Source organism: Oratosquilla oratoria, chromosome 3 (genome assembly GCF_046742065.1).
Source record: "Oratosquilla oratoria isolate Oo_2021 chromosome 3, ASM4674206v1, whole genome shotgun sequence".
Lineage (NCBI taxonomy): Eukaryota > Metazoa > Arthropoda > Malacostraca > Stomatopoda > Squillidae > Oratosquilla > Oratosquilla oratoria.
Genome location: NC_134779.1, coordinates 40,482,826 through 40,500,231, shown reverse-complemented (window position 1 = coordinate 40,500,231; position 17,406 = coordinate 40,482,826). Strand labels below are relative to the sequence as shown.

General features: G+C 39.5%; 1 protein-coding gene across 2 annotated transcripts in view; it reads right to left on the bottom strand.

Annotated features, from left to right (window-relative positions):
• The window catches only part of LOC143022022 (cholesterol transporter ABCA5-like), a 385,392-nt gene that overhangs the window by 295,578 nt on the left and 72,408 nt on the right, over window positions 1-17,406 (bottom strand). The window contains exon 4 of one of the 2 annotated variants that reach the window (XM_076179961.1): window positions 10,628-10,851. The exons of the other annotated variant lie outside the window; for it this stretch is intronic. Within the exon in view, the coding sequence (XP_076036076.1) occupies window positions 10,628-10,851 (224 nt within the window). The remainder of the gene's footprint in view (window positions 1-10,627; window positions 10,852-17,406) is intronic. 2 annotated transcript variants of the gene reach the window in all.

Genomic DNA, 17,406 nt, shown 5'->3' with positions numbered 1-17,406 from the left:
TGATCCATTTAGTGGTAAAAAAAAAATTTGCACAAGCCTACAACACTGAATGTAGGTGGACACTTCTGTGGTTTACAGACTTGTTAACAATGATACCAGTACCTCCATGAGCACGACCCCCAATCATAGACCTGTAAAATTTATAATGAAGTCCAACATTAGGGAATAAATCACCAAGCATAGTCTCTTGGAGACAAATAGCAGACACATTATGTTCTTTAAAGAGAATACAAATCTGCTCTTGATGAGAATTAAAACCTTGAATATTCCATTGAATTATAGACATTATACAGTTTTCTTTTTCTTTTTTGGGTCTCCTAGTCTGGGAAGAGAAGGTTGGGAGAGAGAGGGTTTACAAGATGGGTTCTTTTCTAATTTCTTTGCTTTCCCAGGTGGCATCCTCCTCTCTGACAATGGTCCAACAGATGTTGATGTAGTCTGAATTATTAGTTCCTTTCTTAGATTGCATATCATGATATGGGGAAGAAGTTGGAGATGAGGGTGGACTGTGGAGTCTTTTACTGCGCACAGCTTCAGACTCCATAGCTTTGCTTCTGTGCACCTCAACCGAGTGAGGCACACCAGTCAGTGGTCCCTTTACTGGGGAGCCCCCCAAGTTTGGGAGAGAGATTGTCTGAGAGGAGGCTTTATTGAAGGAACCCTGTGAGGTTTCAGCAATGGAGACCTTAGGTGCCCCTCCAGATGGGGCAGGAGACATTCCCTCAACAGGGGATGAGAGAACATCAGCAGAGGAGGATTGAGGAATACTAGAATTTCCAAGTTGTGGAAAAGAACGATTAGGTCTAACAGTGACTCTTTCACGCTGAGGCTTGGGTTCAGCATTAACAGAAGAATTCATATTAGTATTTGTTTATCTATTAGATTCTGGAGTTGGTTGATCCTCATTGCTTCTGTGCACCTCTACTGAGTGAGGCACACTAGTCAGCAATCCCTCTACTGGGGAGTCCCCCAAGTCTGGAAGAGAGATTGCCTGAGAGGGGGCTTCATTGGAAGAAGTCTGTGAGGTTTCAACAATAGAAACCTTAGGTGCCCCTCCAGATGGGTCAGGAGACACCCCTTCAACAATAAGTGAGGAAACCTCCACAGAGGAGGATTGAGAAGTATTAGAAATTCCAAATTGAGAAAATGAATGATGATTAGATTTCATAGTAACACTTTTACACTGAGGCTTAGGTTCAGTGTTAACAGAAGAATTCATATTGGCATTTTTGTTTCTATTGGGTTCTACAGTTGGCTGGTCCACTTTACTATTTGTTTTAACAACATCACTGTATCTTTTGGAATTTGTAGTCTTTTAGCATGTCCTACACTTATATGTTCTGCATGGGTTTTTAGTAGTGTTTTCTGTTTCCTTATATGAATTACACAGTTCTTATCCCTGTCATTATGCCCTTCTTTACAATTTATACAAACTGTTGGGTGGGAACAATCCCCATGTTCAGGCTGAGCACATATCAAACAGTTTGTCCCTTGAAAATCAGTGGGAAGGATGGCCAAAATCATAGCAGTTAAAGCACTGAAGTTGACGGGGCTTAAACGGCTTCACATGAACAAATCTCTTTTTCTATCTCTACATAATGAGGTAGATCTTCACCAGAAAATGTTAGTATAATCATAGAAGAACGAGGGATTTTAACAACCTTCCAAACATTAGTTGGGCATATTTCTAATATTTTTTCTTCCTCAAAGTCATACAGATCTCTATTAAAAATTACCCTTTTAACATAACTAAAGGGGTAATGGAGTGGGGTTTCACTTCCTTAATATCTGCTTTCCGTCTCAAGTTAAGCACCATGACAGCATGTTGATACAACTTTACATGCAGTAAGCAGGGCAATATCATCCGCTCCATCTTCATGTGCACGGTCTGCAAGGTTTACCTGTGCATCAACCAGACCAGGAATTACATTCTTGCATACCATTAGCCTGTGGCCTAGGCTCATGGTATTTTTTTTATATATTTTTTGTACTTTTCATATTAAACTGCTGCTGTCATTCTATGTGTTCATTACCCATGTATTTACATCTTCAATGTTGCAACATTATGGAGTTTTTTTTACCCCTTACCGGGCAAGTGATCATTCATTGATGGTGATTTGCAACTTCAATATGCAAAAATTAAAAAAAAAAAAAAAATTACAAGTATAAATACCTTAGATTTAGGTCTACTATCATGGTCTAGGGTTGAAATTTTGATTACTCAATTATTTCTGTATGTGCCCAGTAAAGGGTTAATGCTGATTCAACTATTTTCCTCCTGAAACTGCAGTGGGACTTGAACACTAATCTGGCCTTACCCCAGTCGAAAGAATGATTCTTATTTTTAGCATGAAGAAATACGGCCAAATTTTCCTGCCCATACCTAATTGATCTTTTATGCTCTGCCAATGTAGTGTTCAAGTCTGTCCCAGTTTGACCCAAGTACACCAAATCACAATCTTGGCAGGGCAAACAATAAACACCAGGTGACTCTACTTCCTTTAGTTTTTGTTGAATGTTCACAATTTGCTTACACGTGGTGTTGGGATAGTGATAGGTAATAGTGAGACATTTATAAGGAAACAACTTAGTAGAGGAACTGATGGTTTTACTATAGGGAATTTTTAAGATATCTTTAAAAGAGCAGTGATGACTAGAGGGGACAGAATTTTTAAAATGGTTGGCTCTGCCCTTACTAAGGGCTTGGTCCAGAAACCAAGGTGGATATGCCAGTTTCTTAAGTTGACATTTGATCACCTCAATTTCTTGGCCCAGAAAATGAGGACTGCAGATCCTGAAAGCCCTCATGAACAGACCTGAGGCAACACTTTTCTTAACATTATCAGGGTGATTACTAAAAAAGTGAAGGTAACTCCCTGAGTGGGTGGGATATTGGTACACTGTAAACTGTAAATTGTCATCAATCATTCTTATTAACCCTTTCCATACGGTGACGCCTACGTAGACGTCATGAGGAGCAAGTGGGTATGCGAGGATGCCGACGTCGGCGCCTTGATTATATTTATTGTAGTCGTACCTGCATGACCCCCATACTCTGTAAACTGGCTTCATCATATTTTCTATGGTTATCAAAATTCACAGGTAAAAGAGAACGAGCGATAGAGCAGTGACTTTATTTTCTATAACGCGAGTATTATGACGCAACATCGCACGTCTGGCAGCTAATGCTGCCTCCCTCTCACAAACATAATGCTGCCTCCCTCTCATAAATAAATATTAAATACCCTCACCGGCCAGTCCACCATCACTTTACCTCCTTTTTTTTTTATACATTCTGCATGACACCCATCCAAACCAGGTGCCTTACCTGCTCTCATCATCTTAAAATTGCTTTCACCTCATCTTTTGTTATGTTTCCTCCATTTACCTCACTCATCACTCTCATTTTCTTAGCGCCACCCACTGCAACTACCTTTCCCCCTCTATCCTCCTTCACATTTAGCAACTCCCTAAAATACTCTGCCCATCTTCATCTTATTGCTGTCTCTTCCATTATCATCTCTCCAGCTGCACCTTTTACTTTTTTTTTCTACTTGATTCACCTCCTCTTCCTCTCTTAATTTCCTTCCAAAACATCTTTTTATTACTTCCAAAATTTTCTGTCATACTCTTACCCTTTACTTTACTAAAGGGTAAGAGTATGATGGGAGGGAGGGTGGAGGGGTGTGGAGTGTTTTCAGGGATGGAATGGGTGGGAATGATTTTATGCCTTTTCCTTTTTGGCTACCTCCCTAGTAAGGGGAAAAGCCTTGGTATATGTATGTATGTATGTACTCTTACCCTATTTCACATCTGCTCTCCTCTTTGCTTCCTTTACCTTATTCTCTTCTCTTTTCTTTGTACCTCTCACATGATTCTCTTGTTCCATTTCGTAACCAATCTATGAATGCTCACTTCTCTTCTACAACCTTCTTTGTTTCCTCATTCCATCATTCACTACCCTTCCTTCTATTTCCTCCTGTCCTTCTTGTTCCACACACCATCTATGCACACCTTGTGATTTCCTCCTTGAACCATCCTCATTCCTTCTCCACTCCTAGTTCTATTCTATCCTTCACTCCCTTCCACTCTTCTCTCAACTTCTTCTTACACTCCTTTTCTTTCTCATTTAAGCAGTTCACTTTAAGCACCTCCCTATCTTTTGTCCTTTTCCTCTTTTGCCATCTATCTTCCACTCTCAACTTACCTTCCATCAAAACGTGATCTGATATTCCCCCACTCTCTCCCCTTAGAATGTGTACATCCAAAACTCTTCCTACTCTTCTCCTGGTTACCACTATATAGTCCATTATTAATGCCCTATCTACCTCCCTCCCATCCACCACCCTCTCCCATGTATAATTATGCTTGACTTTCTTCTGGAACACAATATTTGCTATCATTAACTCTCTAGACATATCTCCACCATCAATTCTCCACTACAATTTTTTCCTGGAACTCCACACTTCCCAACCACTCTGTTGGTTCATTTCCTACCCTAGCATTAAGGTCTCCCAATATTACTACATTGTCATTTCTCCCTAATCCCTCTATGCACTCATTTATACTACCCAAAAAACTTCCCTTTCCTCTACACTCTTCCCACTACCAGGCCCATATGCACTTACAAAACCCCACATTCTATCGATATGTGAATGGTAAACTTAAAAACAAGCAAGAAATGGTGAAACTACACCAAAGAAATATAGAATACACAGAAGATTTAGAAATGGCTGAAATCATTAAAAATCACTTTAATTCTGTCTTCACTAAAGAGAAAACACAATATTGGAACGAAGGTAATGAAAGACGATCTCCCCCACATGGCCCGAATGGAATTGCAAATTGGATTCTAAAAGAATGCAATTAAGAACTAATGGACAAAATACATACATACATATACTTATACCAAGGCTTTTTCCCCCTTATTAGGGAGGTAGCCAAAAAGGAAAAGGCATAAAATCATTCCCACTCATTCCATCCCTGAATACACTCCACACCCCTTCAATCTCCCTCATATCTTAGCACCTCCTGGATGACGGGTCATCCCTGCACCTTCTCCACTGCCCTGGGTCAGAAGCAGTGTCGCAAGACACAGGACACCCACAGCAAGGCCGCTTCATTAAATCGGCGACCCCCCCTCTCCATCTCCCCATGCATAAAAGGAGAAGACGAGGAGAAATCCCTTCGGGCAGCGTCAAATTTTGCTCACACATACTACCTCACCCCCCATCCCCCCACCGATTCTACCTCATGCATCACAACATCATCCATATACAACCATTCCATTCGCCCCTGTCTTCTGTCCTCTCCCATCCTTCCTCAACAGACATTCCCCTCTTCCCCAAAGCCCCCTTCACCCCATCCATCCACCTCATCCTAGGACATCCCCTCATCTTCACTCCCTTCACATCTGCATTCCATACCTCTTTTACTAGTCTTTCTTCACTCATTCTTTCCATGTGTCCAAACTATCCCAATACTCTTTCATCAACCCTATCTCCCAATTCCCTTACCACCCCTGTTCTCCTCGTCACCTCCTCATTTCTCACTCTATCTAGCCTAGTAACCCCCATCATACTTCTCAGACACCTCATCTCAAACACATTCAAACTCCTTCTCTCTTCTTCTCTTATGTTCCATGTTTATGCCCCATACAGTGCTGTTGGCACAATCACTCCTTCATACAGTCTCCTCTTAGCATCCATTCCCAAATGTCTATTCCTCATTACATTTTTTAATCCACCAAGGCATTTACTCGCTTCTCTCAATCTACATTCTACCACCACCTTCACTCCACCTTTTCCTGCCACATTTGCACCCAAGTATCTAAAACTATCCACTTCCTCCAGTTGCTCTCCCTTAATGCTCACTTCCAGTCTACTGCCACTTTCACCCCTTGTACATCTCATCACCTTACTTTTACCCACATTTATCTTCAATTTTCTTCTATCACATACTCTCCCAAACTCTGTCACCAACTTCCTCAATCCCTCCTCCGATCCTGCCACAAGCGCAGTGTTGTCCGCAAACAACAGCTGGCTCACCTCCCACTTTTCTCCATCTTCTTTAACCATCTCCAATCCCTGACCCACTACCCTTGAATTTACCTCTTGCACTACCCCATCCATATATAAGTTGAACAGCCAGGGCGACATAACGCATCCTGGACGAAGTCCCACCTTTACCTTGAACCACTCATTCTCTCCATTTCTAATCCTGACACATGCTCTACTACCCTCATAAAAACTCTTGACAGCTCCTAGAAGCTTTCCTCCTATCCTGTATACCTGCAAAACCTCCCACAATGCCTTTCTGTCTACTCTGTCGTAAGCCTTTTCCAGATCCATAAAAGCCCAAAAAACATTCTTCTCCTTTCCTATAGCTTTCTCACATATGTCTTACCACAAAAATCTGATCTACCCAAACTCTACCCATCCTAAATCCACACTGTTCCTCACCAATTACTCCCTCTGTTCCTCTCCTAATCCTCTCATTCAAGATCCTCCCATAAGCCTTCCCAACTACACTTAACAAGCTTCCCTCTTGAACTACTACATTCACACTTGTCCCCTTTTCCCTTGTAAAGTGGAACTATACAGGCACTCCTCCAGTCTTCCGGCACTCTACCCTCTCTCCAGTAAACATTAAATAACCTCACCAGTCAGTCCACCATCACTGTACCTCCTTTTTTTAAACATTCTGCATGGCATCCATCCAGACCAGGTGCCTTACCTGCTCTCATCATCTTAACAACTGCCTTCACTTTATCCTTCCTTATTTCTCCTCCATTTTCCTCACTCATCACTCTCATTTTCTTAGCATTTCCCACTGCAGCTATCTTTCCCTCCCTATCCTCCTTCACATTTAGCAACTCCCTAATATATTCTGCCCATCTTCCCCTTACTGCCTTCTCTTCCATTATCATCTCTCCATCTGCACCTTTACCTTTTCTTCTCTACTTGATTCGCCTCCTCTTCCTCTCCTAATTTCTTTCCAAAACATCTTTTTATTACTTTCAAAATTTTCTGTCATACTCTTACCCCATTTCACATCTGCTCTCCTCTTTGCCTCCTTTACCTTTTGCTTTACTTCTCTTTTCTTTTCTTTGTACCTCTCATATGACTCCCTCGTCCTCGTCTGTGAAAGCTCGCTTCTTCTCTTCTACAACCTTCTTTGTTTCCTCATTCCACCATTCACTACCCTTCCTTCTATTTCCTCCTGTCCTTCTTGTTCCACACACCATCTTTGCACACATTGCGACTCCCTCCTTGAACCATCCCCATTTCTCCTCCACACCTAGCTCTACTCTATCATTCACTCCTCTTTCTCCATCTATCCTTCACTCTCAACTTACCTTCCATCAAAAAATGAGCTAATATTCCCCCACCCTCTCCCCTTAGTACATATACATCCTTAACTCTTCCTATCATAATCCTATTTATCACTACATAATCCATTAACGCTCTATCTACCACCCTTCCATCCACTACCCTTTCCCATGTGTACTTATGCTTGACTTTCTTTCGAAACACTGTATTTGCTATCATCAACTCTCTTTCTAGACACATTTCCACCATCAACTCTCCACTACGATTCTTTCCTGGAACTCCACATTTCCCAACCACTCCATCAATTGGATCATTTCCTACCCTAGCTTTAAGATCTCCCAGTACTATTACATTGACATTTCTCCCTAAATCCTCTATGCACTTATCTAGATCTATCCAAAAAGCCTCTCTTTCTTCTACACTCTTTTCACTGCCAGGCCCATATGCACTTACAAAAACCCACATCTCCTTTCCCAGTTTCACCTTCATCCACATTATCCTTGAGAAAACCTTCCACTCCACTACACGTTTACCTATCTCTTCACTTACTAGTATAGCCACCCCTTCCCTCCCTCGCCCTCTCTTCACTCCTGATAACCTTCCACTTACACTCCCAAACTTACATTCACCCTTCACTTTCAACTTGGTGGGGGAAAAGAATACTGCCACCAAGTATTTCCACTTGGATTATAAGAGGCTAGAAGAAAGGGACGGGGATTGGGACTAGGCATCCTTCTCCTTGTAGCCCCACAGGGGACATTCCTAAAAAAGTAAAGGACAAAATACATAACATAATAAATTCCTCACTCAATGAAGGAAAAATACCAAAAGACAGGAAAAATGCTAACATTGTACCAATATATAAAGGAGGAAACAAGGAAGAACCAACTAACTATATGCCAGTCTCACTAACAAGCACTATAGCCAAAATTTGTGAGAAAATCATTAAGAATAGATGGGTAAAACACCTGGAAGACAACAATATAATAAACCCAAGACAATTTGGCTTCAGACAAGGAAGATCATGTACCACAAACTTAATATGTTTCTACTCAAGATTAATAGACATAGTGCAAGAGAGGAATGGATGGGCTGACTGTGCCTTCCTGGACTTACAAAAAGCTTTTGACAAAGTACCACACAAAAAATTATTAAAGAAACTCGAACATATAGGAGGGATACAAGGGAACCTACTAAAATGGATGGAGGACTTCCTGATTGGTAGAAAGATGAGAGTAGTGCTTAGAGAAAAGTATTCAGATTGGAAAGAGGTGATCAGTGGAGTACCGTAAGGATCTGTACTAGCTCCAATAATGTTTGCTATTTATGTGAATGACATGGATGGTGGTGTGAAATGTTACATGAGCTTCTTTGGTGGTGATGCCAAACTGTTAATAAAAAGTAAAAACTGAAGAGGATTGCGAATTACTGCAGGAAGACCTGAATAAAGTATGGAAGTGGAGTCAGAAATGGGAGGTGGACTTCAATATTAAGAAGCGTAGCATAATGGAGTTTGGTAAAAGCAAAAACAGAATATCAGGACAATATAAAATTGAAACTAAGGAGGTAAAGAAGGAGGGATCCGAAAAATATCTGGGTGTAATCATCTCAAATGACTTGTTCTATGACAAACAGATAAACAAAATTGTTGGAGAATCCTACAACTAGCTTAGATCAATAAAAGTGGCATTTACATATTTGGACGAAGAAATTATTAAAAAAATATTGGTCACACTGATAAGGCCTAGACTAGAATATGCTGCGACATTGTGGTCACCCAGTACCAAAAAGAATATAAAGAAAATAAAAAGAATCCAGAGAGCAGCAACAAAAATGGCACCTGCACTTGCACACTTGTCATATGAGGAGAGATTGGCTAAACTAGATTTACTGACTGGAGCAAAGAAGAGAGAGAGGCGACCTACTGACCATCTACAGAATCATGAAAGGCACAGAAATACTTGATAGAGGACTTGTTAAACTGGGATAGGAGAAGCACAAGAGGACATGGAAAGAAAATAAAAAAACATAGAGAAGAGATCTGAAGAAAAATAGTTTTCCACATAGAGTGGTAGACACTTGGAACAAACTGGACAAGGAAATAGTGTGCACAAAAACCATTCATGAGTTTAAAAGCAAACTAGACACTGTGAGATACAAAGGCGGGACACCACGAGTGTAGCTCCCCTTCCCGCAAAATACAACTAGGTAAATACATCTCCCTTCCCAGTTTAACCTTCATCCACATTAACCTTGAAGAAACCTCCTTCCTCTCCACTACACATTTACCTTTCTCTTCACTTACTAGCATAGCCACCCCTTCTCTCCCTCATCCTCTCTTCACTCCTGAGATCCTCCAACTACACTCCTAAACTCAAACTTGCCCCTCCCTTTCAACTTGGTTTCACTCAATGCCAACACATCCATCTTTCTTCTCACATACTGCCTATCTCTTCCCTTTTACTTTCATCTGTACCACATTCACACACATTAAAACCTTAGGGTTTTGGTTGTAAAACTCCCAGACCTTCTTATGCCTTTGCTTTTTTTTTTTTTTTTTTAGGAATATCCCCTTTGGGGCTACAGGGAAAAGTATGCCTAGTCTTATTCCCACCCCGTTTTTGTCGCCTTTTACAACTCAAGTGGAAATAATTGGTGGCAGTATATTTTTCCCCCACCACAGGGTTCTGTCAAATGAGAAAATGAACATTCAGAGAAGTGGTACTGAGCAGTAACATGAGTGTGGGGACAGCATAGTTGAGGGAAAGTCACAATATAATAAAGTATCATTTCTCTATGAATATTTCTCTACAACTGACAAAATGATGTGTGGTTCTGGTCCATAGGGGTGCCCCATACAGACCCTAAAGTATCAGGTGCATGCTATTGAGCAGCTTTTAACCCTACAATAACATGCAGCCAATACCTCAGACATCTCCAACTCTACATTTACATACATATACCAAAGGCTTTTTCTCCCTTACAAGGGAGGCAGCAAAACAACCTATTGGTTACATATTACCATGCAGTCAATACCCAGTATGGGTCATTTTAGGGTACTGACTAGTTTTGAAGACAAGTAGCAAGGTGAAAATTCCCGTAGTTGTCCATTTTGCAGGACTACCACTTGCAGGTACCCATAGCTCATCCCTGGGTTGATTTATGACAGTTTAAACACTTCCATTCAAGGACTACCTCTCATCTGACTGAAGTCATCTGAAGTGAGTGACATGAAAACCCATAAAATATACATATGTTAGAGGTTAATGTATTCTACAAGAAATATCTTTACTCACCAATATGCAGAATCTTTCAACCCCATCATTTTCATCCCTTCTTTAATTTTCTTCTCCTTTTCTTCCACAATAATGATCATCATATAGACAATGAACTGTGCCCAAGCAAAGACCATGTACAGTGGCACAATGCTGCGAAGGACATATGCTCCACCTGAAGTATAACTTCCTTTGGGAAATGTTTCCAGAGAAATCTGTGGCATGGTGCTTTTAACTGGAAAAAACTGGGGATGAAATAAAGGATTATATCAAATGACAATAATCTACTCGTATCACTAAATTTATTCCAGCCATGAAAAAGGTATTTTTTTAACCTACTATTCCAATGCATACCAATGAAATTTTTCTTTTCCAGCAGCCATAGGCACCAGCAGCAGTGAAGGTTGCCCAACAAAAAGGTCAATAATAATCTAGCTTGTGGGTAAGTCACAGCACACACACACCTATAACTTACTAAGACCAATAAAAGTGAGTTTTACCTATTTCGATGAAGAAATGGTAAGGAAAATACTAGTCACATTGATAAGGCCTAAACTGGAGTATGCAGCAACACTATGGTTACCCAATACAAAAAGGAATATAAGGAAAATTGAGAGAATCCAGAGAGCAGCTACGAAGATGGTAAAAATGTAGTTGCCAACTATGGAACAGAGAAAAGAAAAAGGTGACTTGTTGACCATCTACAGAATTATGTAAGGCATGGAAGTCCTTGATAGAGAAGACTTATTAAATTGAGTTAAGAGAAACACAAGAGGACATGGAAAGAAGCTTAAAAAGGACAATTATAGAAGAGACCTGAAAAAGAACAGCTTTCCCCAGTGGTGGATTATAGAACAAATTAAATAAAAAAAAAGTGTGTGCAAAAACAATACAAGAATGTAAGAGCAAACTAGATATGGAGAGATACAAAGACGAGATATCATGAGCTTAGCTCCCCTTCCCATAAGATACAACTAGGTAATTAAACACATGCATACTACTGAGCCTCTGAGCTGTCAACACCTATCAATTAGAGCTCAGAAGGCTGCCGAATAAGATGAAAATTCTCAATAGTGCAAGGAAAAGAAGAGGCCTGGTTTGTATTGAATGGCAGGGGGGAGCAAGAAAATGAAAATTATGATTTTGAGCCAAATGTTGACTCAAAAGCAGTCCTCTGGAGGCACTATGCTGAAATTAAATGTAAACAGAGGCCTTGAAATGCCAAGGATGTTCCAACTGTACAATGAAGACACTTTTTCTAGTTTTGGTAAGTACAAAAGAAGAAATTTGAATCTAATCTTAGACATGGAAAGGGAGATGAGTAATAATAGAAAATTGTGGGAGAACAAATTCATAGACCTAAGGAAGGAGATTGTAGAGTTAGCAAAAGGCCGATTCCAAGCTAACAATGAGATATCTGAACTGAAGAAAATTAATTCTGAACTAAATAATGAGCTAAAGGGATTAAAAAAACTCTAATGGAGGTTAAATGTGAAAATGAAAAGATGAAAATCAATGACACTACCAATACTGAGAACTTTAAAAAAGTGGTAAATAACAAAATACAGGCAATGTCTGAAAGGATCGAAAAAAAAATTAGTTGAGGAAAATTTCCAGAAGATTAAATGGAATGAAAACAGAAAATTAAGAAAGTGCCTTTAAAGAAATAGTGCAACAACAGATGCAGGAAAATGCAAAGGATACAATCACTCAAGTAATTAAAGAAAAGCAAAATGGGTCAGAGATATAGTGCATAGGAAAAAAATGTATTGTGGTATATGGACTAAAGGAAAAACATGGTCTAGTGAAGTACATAAGAGAAAAAGCAGAAAAAGAAACATCAATATCAATTCTAAATCAAATACAAGATGGTGACCAGGAAGTAAAGATATAGAAGTATATAGAATGAGACAATATTCTAAAGACAAAAAGCAACCTCTAAAGATAAAACTAAGATCACAAATGGTAGTAGAAGACATATTAGAAAAAGCAAGTAAATTGGCAGGGAGTGAACAATACAACAGTATATGGATAAAAAGAGAAATGAGTGTTGAGGAAATAGAGAGTAAACACTAAGAGGTGAACCTAAGGTATAAAAATGCGAAGAGAAAGGAGACTGAAAGGAAGGAATTCTATTGGAGGGTCATAGACATGAGGCTGAGAAAATGGTACATCAAAGCGAAACAAAAGAAACAGAAAACAGGATGGAGCAGGAAAAAATTAAAAATGGCCTATACCAACATAGATGGATTAATCACAGGATTGAATAAATTAAATGATTATCTGTCACATGAAAAACCAGACATAATAAGAATTGTGGAGGTGAAATTAAGGGGTGAATGGGACTGGAGTATGTGGGGATGGAATGGGTGGGAGTGGGTCTTATGCCTTTGTTTTTTGGCTACCTCCCTTGTAAGGGGGAAAAACAGTTGGTATATATATATGTATATATATTATCATTCTTCTGCAGTAGTCCATACATCTCTCCCACAATCCTACTGATATGTCTGTCAGGTGACAGGTTGTCTTTTATCAACTCTCCCAAGTCTTTTGCCTCTTTTGCTTTTGTAATTATTTGCTTCCCAAGAAATAGCTGAAGGATGGCCTTTTGTTGCTATTGCCCATTTCCAGTACTTTGCATTTTTTAGTATTGAATTAAATTTTCCATTCTTGTTTCCATGCAAAAATAGTATCTAGATCTTTTTGCAATATTTTACTGTCCTTCTCATTTTTCACTCTTCTCATGATTTTTGCATCATCTGCAAACATTATGCTACATTTCTTGATGTTGAAGTTCATCTTGTATTTCTGGCTCCATTCCTATACTTTATCCATGTCATCTTGGAGTGATCTGCAATCTTCTGTTTTCACTCTCTTGAGTAATTTGGCATCGTCAGCAAAAAAATTCATGTAACAATTTACTCCTTCGTCCATATCATTTATGTATATGGCAAACATTAAAGGAGCCAAAACAGAGCCTTGTGGGATGCCACTTTTTACATCTTCCCATTTCGAACTTTTGTCTCTAAGTACCACTCTCATTTTTCTCCCAGTTAAGAAGTCCTTCACCCATTCCAACAGTTTACCTTGAATTCCTCCTATTTTTTCAATTTTACTTATTAATTTTTTGTGTGGAACTTTGTCAAAAGCTTTCTGCAAATCCAGGAAGGTGCAGTCTGCCCATCCATCTCTTTCTTGTATTATCTCAATTAGTCTCGAGTAAAAGCAGATTAGATTTGTGGTGCACAATCTTCCACTTCTAAAACCAAATTGTTTGGGGTTTATTATTCTATTTTCTTCCAAGTGTTTCGTCCATCTGTTCCTGATAATCTTTTTGCATATTTTTGCTACTGTGCTTGTGAGGGACACCAGTCTAAAGTTTGTAGGATCTTCCCTGTTTCCTCCTTTGTGTATTGGTACTATGTTTGCATCTTTCCGATGTTGCAATACCTTTCCCTCTTTTAATGAGAAGTCTATTATCTTCTGTAGTTTATCTGTCAGTTCGTCTATACACTCTTTCAATATCCAATTTGCAATTTCATCTAGGCTTTTTATTTGGTCTCTTATTTCCCTCTGTCTTATTTTATCTATGATATCCCTTTCATATTCTCTTTTTTCTTTCCTGCATATGTTTACATATTCACTTCTAAGTTTTTTATATGTTTGCCATTTATATGTTTTTTTTTTTATCTTTTTTCCATTTTTTATGAGCTTTATCTCTCCTGGCTTTAGCCTCACTATATCTTTTGTTGAACCAACATTTTATATAAATTTCTTTTTGTTTCTTTTTTGGTACATCTCTGTTAACTCCCTCTCTATAATTTTCTCTAAATATGTTCTATTTGTCTTCCATATTTGTTTCCTCTTTAGAGAACCTGTCCCAATTTGTGTTTTGGAAAAATTTCCTTAGTTTTACAAAGTCTGTTTTGTTGTACATAAATCTTCCATCTCTATGTTTATCATTGCTATCTATGTTGTTCTGTTCTTTTAATTCAAACCCTATTAGTATATGGTCGCTTTTTCCAATTGGTGTTTTATACCTCATTCTGGTTCAGAGGTTGATATTAGGTCTAGTTTCGATGGTTTCTCATTGTTTCTATATCTAGGATTCTCCTTAACCCATTGTGTTAGGGTGTATTCGATGGTCATATGCTTACAGAAATTTGGTAGAACATCCGTAGACTTCGTTTCGCTCCACACGCAGGTTGAACAAGGTCGTATTTTGTGGGGAAGCTTTGTTAGAACTTCAGGGAGTGAAGGAATCATTTATGATGTTTCAAATCAATGTATAGTCACCCATAATAGTCTGACACAAAAAATGTGTTTATGAATAGTTTTTGTGGATTTTTTTTTGTTATGTGGTAAATTGATTCTTCAGTATCTTTTTTTTTTTATATAATTTCATGGAGGATAGGTGATTGTGGTGTTTCTTATTGTTATGGTAAATGTTTTAGTACTCATCCATCACACCAATATTGCCCAGCCACATTTTGCATTACGCATGTATTACGAAAATTGGCAGTGCGAAATTGCTAGCTCTATACATCTGAATACATACTAAATAGCACCTGCCTAACTGTCGAACTACAACTTCACCTCCTCATACTTCATTTTATACACCAGAGTTGCCTAAATTACGTCCTAAAGGCCGATTTCGTACCCCAAGTTACCCAAAAAAATTGCTGCTAGGGTTGCCAGTTTTGTCAATAAATAAAAACATTTGGGTGTCTTTTATAACCAATGGATAGGGCTACTTGGTCATTACCACAGATTTGACCCTTAATGTAATGCCTATTTTTGGCAAATTTTTTAATTTGGGGCATACGACATATGCCACTGACGCTGTAGGGGTTAACATAAACAAGAAACTTTAGTGGTGCAAGCACTGAACCTTGTGGAACTCCATTAGTTACTGCTCTCCAGCTTGACATCTTGTCCTTTACTACTGCCCTCATGTATCTTTCCTTCAAAAAGTCTTTAATCCATTCTAATAGTTTGCCTTTCAGTCCTCCAGCATGTTCCAATTTCCGCCATAAGTCGACTGTGAGATATTTTATCAAATGCCATGGTCCAGGTGTTCAAAGGTGCAGATGGAGAGATGATAATGAAAGAGAAGGCAGTAAGGGGAAGATGGGCAGAGTATTCAAAGGAGATGCTAAATGTGAAGGTTAGGGAGGTGAAATATAGGTGCAGTGGGAAGTGCTAAGAAAATGACCATGATGAGTGAGGAAAATGGAGAAATAAGGATGAAGTGAAGGCAGTTGTTAAGATGATGAAAGCAGGTAAGGCACCTAGTCTGGAAGGATGCCATGCAGAATATCTAAAAAAAAAAGGAGATACAGTGATGGTAGATTGGCTGGTGAGGTTATCTAATGTTTGTTGGAGAGAGGGTAGAGTGCTGGAAGACTGGAGGACCGCCTGTATAGTTCCACTTTACAAGGGAAAAGGGGACAAGTGTGAGTACAGTAGTTTCAGAGGGATTAGCTTGTTAAGTGTAGTTGGGAAGGCTTATGGGAGGATCTTGATTGAGAGGGAGTAATTGGCGATGAAAAGTGTGGGTTTAGGACAGGTAGAGGCTACGTAGATCAGATTTTTGTGGTAAGACAGATATGTGAGAAAGCTATAAGTAAAGGTAAGGATGTTTTTCAGGCTTTTATGGATCTGGAAAAGGCTTATGACAGGGTAGACAGGAAGGCACTGTGGGAGGTTTTGCGGATATACGGGATAGGAGGAAATCTTCTAGTTGTCAAGAGTTTTAACAAGAGTAGTAGAGCATGTGTTAGGATTAGAAATGGAGTGAGTGAGTGGTTCGTGGTAAAGGTGGAATTTAGTCAGGGATGTGTTATGTCGCCCTGGCTGTTCAACTTATACATGGATGGGGTGGTGCGAGATGTATAAAGAAAATGGAGAAAAGTGGGAGGTGAGCCAGCTGTTGTTTGCGGACAACACTGCACTTGTAGAAGGATCAGAGGAGGGATTGAGGGAGTTGATGAGTTTGGGAGAGTGTGTGAAAGGAGAAAGTTAAAGATAAATTTGGGTAAAAGTAAGGTGATGAGATGTACAAGAGGTGAAAGTGGCAGCAGACTGGAAGTGAGCATTAAAGGAGAGCGACTGGAGGAAGTGGATAGTTTTAGATACTTGGGTGCGAATGTGCGAATATGGCAGGAAAAGGAGGAGTGGAGATGGAGGTAGAATGTAGATTAAAAAGTGTAATGAGGAATAGACATTTGGGTATGGATGCTAAGAGGAGATTGTATGAAGGAGTGATTGTGCCAACAGCACTGTATGGGGCAGAAACATGGAAAATAAGAGAGGAAGAGAGGAGTTTGAATGTGTTTGAGACGAGGTGTCTTGAGAAGTATGATGGGGTCACTAGGCTGGATAGAGTGAGAAATGAAGAGATGAGGAGGAGAACAGGGGTGGTAAGGGAGCTGGGAGATAGGGTGGATGAAAGAATATTGGGATGGTTTGGACACATGGAAAGGATGAGTGAAGAAAGACAATGGTGAATCACACACCTCATAGACATTAAAACAATGCCAAGCTGCTTGTGTTGAAGGCAATGCAATGAGACACAGTACTTCCACAGCATGATCCAACAGTTGGAGCTAGCTTACCCTCACTGCTTCATTATATGGCAGCCTCTTCCACATCCACTAGACACAATTTACAGAATGAATGAAAACATTTCTTTGGGCCCCTGTCATCCTTTCAGCCATTCACAACCTTTCTCCATTCCCTCCCTTGTTTTGCATTTTCTCTGTCTTGCTCCACAAACATTTCTAATGCATCCAAGGCCC